This window comes from Fulmarus glacialis, unplaced genomic scaffold (assembly GCF_000690835.1).
Source record: "Fulmarus glacialis isolate BGI_N327 unplaced genomic scaffold, ASM69083v1 scaffold18457, whole genome shotgun sequence".
Lineage (NCBI taxonomy): Eukaryota > Metazoa > Chordata > Aves > Procellariiformes > Procellariidae > Fulmarus > Fulmarus glacialis.
This window is the reverse complement of record NW_009221475.1, coordinates 1-9,544: the sequence shown is the minus strand read 5'-3', so window position 1 is coordinate 9,544 and position 9,544 is coordinate 1. Positions and strand designations below refer to the sequence as shown.

The 9,544-nt window shown below is 50.3% G+C and overlaps 1 protein-coding gene across 1 annotated transcript; it reads right to left on the bottom strand.

Annotated features, from left to right (window-relative positions):
- Positions 1–4,708: 4,708 nt before the first annotated feature.
- On the bottom strand, positions 4,709–6,791 carry DRD4 (dopamine receptor D4; the record flags this gene model as incomplete). The annotated part of the gene is made up of 3 exons (XM_009581136.1): positions 4,709–4,987; positions 5,719–6,266; positions 6,667–6,791. Coding segments are annotated over 3 exons (876 nt in total), but the record flags the coding sequence as incomplete, so codon positions are not given.
- Between the last annotated feature and the right edge of the window lie 2,753 nt (positions 6,792–9,544).

The window sequence follows — 9,544 nt, the reverse complement described above, 5'->3', positions numbered from 1 at the left end:
GCACATCTACCTCTTTAACCGTTCATGAACAACGTGGTGCGGCCGGCTGGATCGGCAACCCGGCGTGAACGGTCTGTCCTTTACAAACCGCACTCTTCTCTCTAGCAAACTCATTTTTGAAAGACTTTTTGATACTGTGACAGCATTTCCCTACTCCCTATTCTCTTCCAAAACTTTGAATAATACAGAGACTGTGAAAACCTCATCTGGAAGAAACAAACCCCACCTAACTGCAGCCTAGCAGCTGGGAGCCACCTTCGGCTTAAGGAAGCTTTGACTTTGCCAGACTGGAACCTCCACCATGTGGATTACAGCAATCTCATCATCTCTCTTGAGATGGATCTAAAGTAGGTGCTGCAATGAGATTTGCCAGTGTTTCCCTCTCCCTGTGCCTCCCTACCTCTTGTTTGAAAAAAGAAACGAACCTTCATTTGGTTTATTTAATTGCCTTGAAAAAGTCAGTATAAGTTCTTAGTTTGCCATCGGAAGGACTTTTTTTTTCCTGTGTTCCCTCTGTGCTGGGCAAATTTGGAACACATTGGAGCTTCTGCACTTGAATATAAGTGAAAAATAACATGTTGTTAAATAAAATGCAGTGAAAGCATGAGGCGTGCCTGGCGGTACCGTTTAATTCCCACGGCAGCGCTTTAACGTACTGATAAATGCAGCAAGTGGCTGTCGGGAGTTGGTGCAGCAACAACGCAGCGGCGGTGGCACGCGCGTGTCTTTACTCTCCGTCTCCGTCGGCTGCACTTGAATATAAGTGAAAAATAACATGTTGTTAAATAAAATGCAGTGAAAGCATGAGGCGTGCCTGGCGGTACCGTTTAATTCCCACGGCAGCGCTTTAACGTACTGATAAATGCAGCAAGTGGCTGTCGGGAGTTGGTGCAGCAACAACGCAGCGGCGGTGGCACGCGCGTGTCTTTACTCTCCGTCTCCGTCGGAGGCTGGCTGGGACGCGGTTTGTTCAGCAGTTTAGGGGAAGTGCGGTCTCACCGTGTCACATGCCTCGGCTGCAGCTCGTAGCGGCCGTCTGGCCAAAATCAGATCTGATCAAACCCGAAGTAAGAGTATATTAATAGAGTCCTGTCCTGTCATTGCCACTTAGTAGCTACTAATTAAAGAAGTGGTGAGCATTAGGAAGTTATTTGCTTCGTTCAATGCAAGAAAATAATTTAATTATGTACTTTTTTAATAATTTAGGCTAATCAGACATCTTTATTCATGTTTGAAGATTAATGCCCCCGGCTGCAGGAGTCTCAGTAGACACGCACACCTCTCTGGTGGGTTTTTTAGCCTCGCGCATAACAACTGTGGGGGGTTACTTGTCCTGCCTGGTTACTCACTCCAATTTAGTGTTGGTAGGCAAGGAGGATTGTTGTTTAGCTTACACTCCAAGAGGGGTCACCTCTCAATCACGGTGACCCAACCCAGCATCATACCTGCTGTCAAAAGGAGAAAATTCTATCCAGAGTTGCAGGAAAGTAACAATAGAGAAAAACATGATGGAAAATACTGAAGTCTTACACTAGCGGTTTCCGACAAGTCCATTCCTTCCTCTGTGAAAGTGAAAGGTCTTGTTTCTTTACACTCCTTGCGTTACAAGGAGCTGGAAGCTGGTTTGTCATCTCTTTCAGCATTTGCTGCGCTGCTGAGATCTCTTCGGAAGTGCCTGTCAGTAGGGTTTGCCCGTGGCAGCAGCTGCTGAGAGGCAGCAGACAGGACCTCTCCGCGGCGGGCGGGCGGTGGGTCTCCAGCACGGGTCGGTGGCAGTCGATGGGTGTTGCTTTCTGGCTGTTTTACTGGAAAAGTTCTTCCTCCTAATGCAGAGCGTAGTGGGCAAGGCAGGCAGTGCCGCTGACAGGCCCATCGAGGGTGAGGACTTGGCGTCAGCGGAGGGAAGGCAGCAGCCTGCCGGCCTCCTCTGAAGGAAACCGTTTGCTAAGGGAAAGCCAAGCACAAACTGAAGCAGGATGAGAACAGGAATTACCCATGTGAAGCTCCTGGGAAGCAAAGAACAGGCAATTCCTTAGATTCCCATAGCAAAGTGCTCACTCCTCCTGCTTCCCAGAGTAATACTTCAGTATTTGTAATAGTTTCTTCTCACACTGTTATATTATGATTGCCTGTTTTCTAAAGCTTAAACACAATTAGTTAATTGAAAAGACAGTCTTAATTGAGCTCACAGTAATGCAGCTCATTTACAGGGCTTCTTGCCTCCGTCTATTGCCTGTTAAGGTTCTGACTAAAACGGAACAGTGCGGAGCGTTGAACACCTCGTGCTGCTGTTGGGCTCCACCGCCTGTTTGTTTTCAGCGACCAGCTTCAGCCACACCCTCGAGAAGGCGCAAAGCTCCCGGCACGGCGACGCCGCGGTGGGGGTCTGTGTGCGCACCAAATCCATGAGCTGCTCGTTCAGCCGCCGGCCGCTGCGGCCGGGCCAGCCCAGGGAAGGAAGGGCAGCAAGCAGTGCCGGTGCTTCAGTCCAAACCCCGCTTCGCGCTGGTGTCTCTGCGCAGAGGTGCTGTTCTCAGAGAAGGCTGCCAAGTCACAGTCTAGCGAATCTGTGGATCGAGTCGCTCCTCAAATAAAGGAGGGCGAGACAGCACCGTCTCGCATTAGAATGCAGTGAAGGTTGGCTCTGAAGGGGCACCCTCGGAGTGCTAAAGCTGCACTTCCAATGTCAAACACAGCTTTCAGTTGGAAGATATTTCTGTTGCTTCACCCCTTTGGCTCACCTTGCGTTCTCCACAGAGAGCCGTCCCCGTACGGTACTGCTGGTTTGAGAAGCAGAGCTCTGCGCGGGTTCACGAAGAGGTGAGCTGAGACAGCAGGTGCTGAAGCTTGCCAGGTCTCCTGCTTGTGTAGGAGCAGCAACTTACACAAACACAGAGCAAGTGCGCCACTAGCCTCACTATGTAGTTTGGGGCTTATAGCTGAGCCTTGGTTACTGTCTGACTTTTGGCTTTACTGAATCTTTTAAGGGGGGGAAAAAAAAAAGTTGGAAGAGAGCAGGGCAACTTTCCTAAATGAAAAAATTGTAGGTATGAGGTATCTGTAATTAAAGCTCTCAGGGCGCTTCCCATCAGAGCCCTGGTGTCTGGGGCAGCTGTGCCCCAACACGGTGGCAAACTACAGAACTCAAAACTTTGCAATATAATTACTGTGGGAATTTTATATGTTTATTTGATGATGATAAATTGATCGAGCAATTGTTATTTTTAGCCAAAGAAAAGTTTCAGACCTACCTGCAGGACTTTTTTCCTTTTGTTTCTAAGCAAACAAATTACCCCTTGGAAAGCAACAACCCTATACAAAAATCATTACTCAGAAGATTGTGGTTTTGTGCAATAATCATTTTCTCCCCCCTGAGCCTCAGAGAACAGCATTAGCTGCTCCCTCTGGCTACCCTTGGTGTCACTGTGCTCAGGTTTACCAAAAGGTATAAAGGACTTTTTTTCCTGCAGGCTGGAAATGGTTCCTGGCAGGTATCGCACGGCTTGATAAGGAATTCTGGAGAACTAACAATAACATCATAGTGCTATCCCACAGCAGTCACTCTCTCCAGGTCTTGGCCAAATTCTGACATTTCTCAGCCAGGGCCAGCCTTCCTGCCCCATGGGGGTTAGCAATACTGGACAGGGCTGTTTTGTTTGGGTTTTTTTTTTGTAGGACCTTAATGTCCCCTTGTCAAACATGAGTAAAATCAGTCTTTGGATTTAAAATCATCAAGGGTAAGGAGAAAAGAGGTTGCACAGGTAGCTACACCCTAACCTGGCATGTGAACATCTGGGAAATGAGCTTAACAGCCTTTTTTTTCCCCCCAGACTGCTGTCCATGTTACCTCACAGCCCTGTTAATGCCACCCCAACAGCCAGAAGAGTCCATGGCAGGCCCAGAGCCAGCTGAAAGCAGCTCAAGCAGCACGTGGGGCCCTGCTCCAGGACAGCCAGGTTTGCGAGTAAAATGATGCAAAAAAAAAAAAAAAAAAAAATTTATGCTCCTTATCAATCTGTGCCAGGCTAACGCTCTGCCCCGAGCCACTTCTGAACTAAGGTGGGCTGAAGAGGGATGAATTACTGCACTTGCCCTTTCCTGCACCCCGGGGGCTTCTTTGCCAGGGCAAAGACACTCCGTGTGTCCTAGTGTGCATCAGCAGGGCTCGATTTTGCTCTGTACTCACCAGCTTGGTTTGTCCTCATGGTTTAAATCATGTGGAACTGGTGGAGATGGGCCGTTGCCAGGCTGGGCTGCAGGAAGGGAGGGCTCCTTCCGTAACGCTTCTTGAGATGGAGCTGGGAGGATTCCCCCTGTGCACGGGTGAGAGCAGGGAATTTGTCTGCGACTCTTGGGGCCAGAGCAGCTGCAAGCTTCGGAGTTCTCCTGCCTCCCTGGATCATGGCAGGGATGAGGGGTGTTCTACTTTGCTTAGTGACAGCTAAGAGAAGCCCAAACCAGACCAAACACCTAAATCAAAGCAAGAGCTGTTCCGAGAACCATCCCTACTGTCTTGTGGCATCTCTTGCCGCTTATGTCAAGCGCCAAGTGTTAAAAAAGTGGCTACGCCTGCAGTTTCCAGTGGGGAGAGTATCCGAGCCGTATCCAGTGGTACTCACCTGTAACTCCTTATTACAAAGGGCTGGGAACCAGCATCCTTTAGCTGCCATCTCTCCTTCCCTCCTCCCCAACAAAGACAGCAGACCTTAGGCAGAAATAGATCTTTAATGAACTATACAAAAAAATAGCCTGGTCATTCCTTCACCCCGCCAGTTCCGGTGGGCTCAGCAGAAGAGGTGCAAGACTTTGCGGAAGAAGTTCCTGAACTCCGTGTTGAAAACGGTATAAATGATGGGGTTGACAGCACTGTTGACGTAACCCAGCCAAGTGACAGTGCTGGTGACTTGACTGGGAATGGTGCAGGACTTGCAGAGAGCCCTGGTAATGTGGACCACAAAAAAAGGTGTCCAGCAGAAGAGGAAAGCACCTGCCAGAAGGACATTAAAGAGAGAAAGTGATGTGAATGTTAAAAAGGGTTTAATTTAACAAACGCAGCGTGGGCCAAACAAGAATGGAGACAGCTCAGAGTGCTTAGGGAAAAAGCAGCAGATGTGCTGACATGCAGAGCTGGGCTTATGCCCAGACAAAAAATTCAGGATGTCTTTCTCGTCCTAAACGTTGATGAAAAGTCTAAGTTAATTATCGTTTTGGATTCGCATTTAAGATACCAGGACTCACAGGTTTACCTTGAAGAAAAGGTCGGATTATAAACACTGTACATATGTTCTTTCCCAAGGGTGGTGTTTGTTGGCACTACTCTGGCTCAAAGGGATACTGAGATTTTCACTGGATAAACATTCTCTCACAACGAGAGATGGGTACGGCAGCCAGGCTGTTCCACAGAAACAAGGGGAGGGTGGGCGTTAAAATGAGTCCACACATGACGGAGAGGGAGGAGGACCAAAGACATGGCACTGGGGAGGTAGAACAAGAGGGAGGTGGCTTTTCTCTCACCCTCACCTCCTCCAGCAAGCATAAAGCATGGTTCTCAGCGTGACACCTCTCATTGCTGCCCAAGCCCCCGTGCCTGGGCAGTTTGGCCCTGGTAGGGGAGGCCGCAAGGCGTGTGTTCTCTTCGCCAGGTTGAAACAACTCCTGCCTGTAGGACAACGCAGCACCTTCCCCACCCTTCCCCAACCATCACCGACTGCTACTCACCGACGACGACAGGCAGCACCCGCATTGCCTTCCGCTCCCGGCCGTTGATCTTCGCCCGCTTCCGACTGTGTCCTGGGTGTGGGTACTTGAGGTGTGGGTAGGAGACAGTCTGGATCCCATTGTTCATCACATAGTCCCCAGGGTGGTCAGAGTGGGCGTGAGGGTTGCACTCCTCTGGCTCCAGTCCGGTTTGCTCTCTCTCAATGAAGGTTGAGGGGTGATAGAGTTTCCTGTTGGCCCCGTAGATGCTGCCCCTTAGCTTGGCTTTCCTGGCTTCTTCCCAACGCTTGAGTCCTTGGAACATGGCGCAGTAGAGCACCAGCATGACGGGGCAAGGGATGAAGAAGGAGCAGATGGAGGAGTACACAATGTAGTTGTCATCCTCCAGCTGACACAAGCTGGGGTTCCGGTTTGGGACGTTGTTGAGGCCAAATATGACCGGGGATGCTACAGCAAAGGCAAATATCCAGGTGGTGGATATAAGGATCAACTGCCGCAGGTCGATTTGTCGCCGGTTGTAGTTCAGTGGGATTGAAACAGCGATAAACCTGCCAATACAGGCCCCAGCTGAGTCAGTCCTAGTATGGTGGTGTCACCACTGGTAACATAAGCGAGTGGTCCCAAAGCTGCTTGCCACTGTCCTTCCCCCGCCATTAATTTACTTACACAGCCAAGGCCTGGGCTACAACCAGTCTCCCCCCTCAGAAGAGCACCCAAAGGGACAGCTCTGGCCTCGTCACACATCTGTGCTTTCAGCTTGGCCACCACAAGGGCACTGATGGGACACAGAGCTGGTGGTGGGGGAGGATGGTAGGGCAGAACACCCTCCTTAGGGGAGAACAGGATCTGGCCTCCCTGCACGGGCCCTTGCAAGGGCGTGTATGGAAGCAGCTTGATGCCAGGACGCAGCGCTCCCTCCTCTGGCATGAGGAGGAGGAAGGCACTTACCGATCCACGCTGATAGCACAGAGGTTGAAGATGGAGGCCGTGCACAGCATCACATCCATGGTCATCAGGGCATCGCACAGCACCGTGCTGAGGGACCACACGCCTCCCTGGAACTGAAAAGATCCCTGGGGTCAGCAGATGCCATGTCCCACTGCCTTGAAAACGGCACGAAACAACTCCGTGCCTGGACACCTTAGCCACTCACGTTTTCCTCCAAACAAGGAGCCAGAAGTTGAGCAGTCCTGCCCGTGGCACGATACTCCCCTTCCAGCAAAGCGGTGGCACACAGGAATTAGCCCCACGCGAGAACTCACAGCTTGCTTAGGGCTTCATGGTTCTGGGCTGGCTGGAGAATTGAGCCCACAGACCATCAGCGTTGCCAAGCAAGTTGTGCTGGGCAGAATAATGGACGCAGGGCAGCCTGCTGCCTTGGGTTAGTGCAGAGTGACAGCCAGCAGGCTCAAAACCCCCAAACTCATCAAACTCGCCACCCCAAAATCTCCCCAGTAATGCAGGGCTAAGATTCGCTGCGCAGCATCACTAGCTGCCGGTCACTGAGGAAGCAGGGAGAGGCTCTTCAACAAGTGACAGAGGACAAAGCTCCTCTTGGACATTTTTCATGTCCAAACTGCTCCAACGTCCTGTTTGCAGATGATGTGAACAGTTTCTGCGTGTTACACAACTGTTTCATTCTGTCACGCTAAGCACAAGGCCAGCCTCTTGAGACTATGTTCAAGCTAGGCAGATATAATCTCTTGTTCGCTCTCTCTACAATTGCGGGCACCCAGGGCAAAGCAGAAATGCTGCCAGCGAGAGGACGTGACCAGACGTGTGTCACTGGTCCGTATTACTTGGAAGTGTTGACTCTGCTATACAAAAGGTATCAGTTAAAAATCTACACTACTGCATCCCAAATAATCCTCAGAAAAAAACCAACAAAGCCAGAAAATGCCCAAGGGTTTGCGGTTTATCAATACCAGCTTGTAGAACAGGAACGTTTGCTCAGCAGCGTGCTGTAAACCCGGCTGTTGGAAAATGGGAGTGGAAGGAAAAGCTCAAGGAGCACAGAAATAAGTCAGGATTTGTTAAAACCTTATTCAGCACATGGCACAAACACTTGTCCAGACCCTCTTGCATCCAAAGCTGATGCACTGAATGTCAGCTTCCTTTCCTCGCACCAGGACAACTGCCTCTAGGACAAGACCATAAACAGAATTTTTTTATAAAAATTCTAATTCCAGTACAACGAGAGAGGGTGCCTTTTTGTTTTTCCCTGACAGTAAAAGAGGGCTCAAAACCCTGCTCAGCTCAAGCTGAACCCCTCCATCCTTGTTCAGCAGTTGAGAGGCAGAAAGGCTCCCTCGTTCGCCCGTGTCAAACTCATACAAAGCTCTGTCACTCCACACCACTCAGAAGCCACACCACTGTGTGTGGTCTGCAAGCACTGACTCCAAATTAAATTCTTTTAAAAACCACTCAGTTCCAGGCACAACAAACCAAGCCTCTTGTATCTGTTGTAATGACATCTTAGGCCTGCGTGCTATTTCTGTAAGGAGCAGGGCACAAAGTGGTAGTGGTGGTAGGAAACTGGGAGAGCTTAGCTGGCAAGAAGTAAGGTGAGCTCAGCAAGGAGTACACGAGCTTCCCTGAGGGACAGGTCTGAGCTGTCTGAGGGTCTTTTTTTTGGAACAGAGCATGTATTTCACTTGCCAGGCAAAGAATCCTCCTCCCTGGAGGTTCAGACAAATCGTATTTCGAGACGGTGCTGTTCCTCCTAAGCATCACCCTGTTTCAGCCCCGCTATGGCTGAAACAGGAGCTAAAGGTACTTTCAGATCTAAAGCTGTCCTCGCATCGCGACTGGCACATCCGCTCCCAGAGCGGTGAAGCACCTTAGAGCAGGGGCTGGGAGTCAGGAACTCACAAGGGGCTACTTACACCGTCACTACAGGCACTGCGAGACTTTCTGGTTTTCATCTGGGTCACTTCTCAGCCAGCGGCACAGACTCTTTGCACAGCCTGTGGCTGAGGACAGAAAGAAGGACAGCAATGGCTTAAGCTAGCACAGCCACCAAAAACTACTCGCAGAAGTTTGTCCAACCAACCGCTGGTCTCGCCAAGTTGTAAAACCAGCCCGTTGCTTTAACATTAAAGCACGTTTTAGGCTGATGCAGAAAATAACGTGCCATTATTCCCATGAGCTTGTTCAGTGCAGGCAGAGACCCGTCAATGCGCTCACACCCGCACAGGCAAACCAGGAGGGCTCAACAGGCTGCGCCTGCTACGGTCGCAGAGAATTTTTCCTCCCAGTTTGTGATTGCCAGACAAACTCCACCATCCTTTGGGTCCCTCTGCAGAGAGAGGTTAGGTTAAGAACCCAAACCCTGTATTCAACATGCCGGACAAATAGGTATGATTTTAGCTTGAAAACAAAGTGTTCAGTAGCAACGGCCGCTTGTCATGTCTGACTCAAACACGGGTCTTTTACTAGCATTTGCAGATCTGATCTCTATCACACTAATGCTTAGCCATTCAGCTATTTTATATATATTATATACACATACATGTGGTTTTTTTCATTAGCTCATACTCCTTCACGGTCATATTAACACAGAAGCTTGCGGCCACCCTCTAAGCAGGCCTACTGCAGAATTTAAGGAGCTGAGCTGTTGCAAAAAGCACTGCCAGCTCCCGGGAATGCCTCTGCCTGCGGCCAGAAGCCCCTCAGCCCACGGCAACCGTGTTGGGCAGCAGCGCTGCCCTGTGCTCTCACCCCTGCAGCTCCGTTTGCACAAGGCTCACCCGACACCCCAGCACTGCTTTCTGGAGATTCACCCCCATGCTGATGTGACCTCGTTACTGCCAGGGAGGGGCAGAGC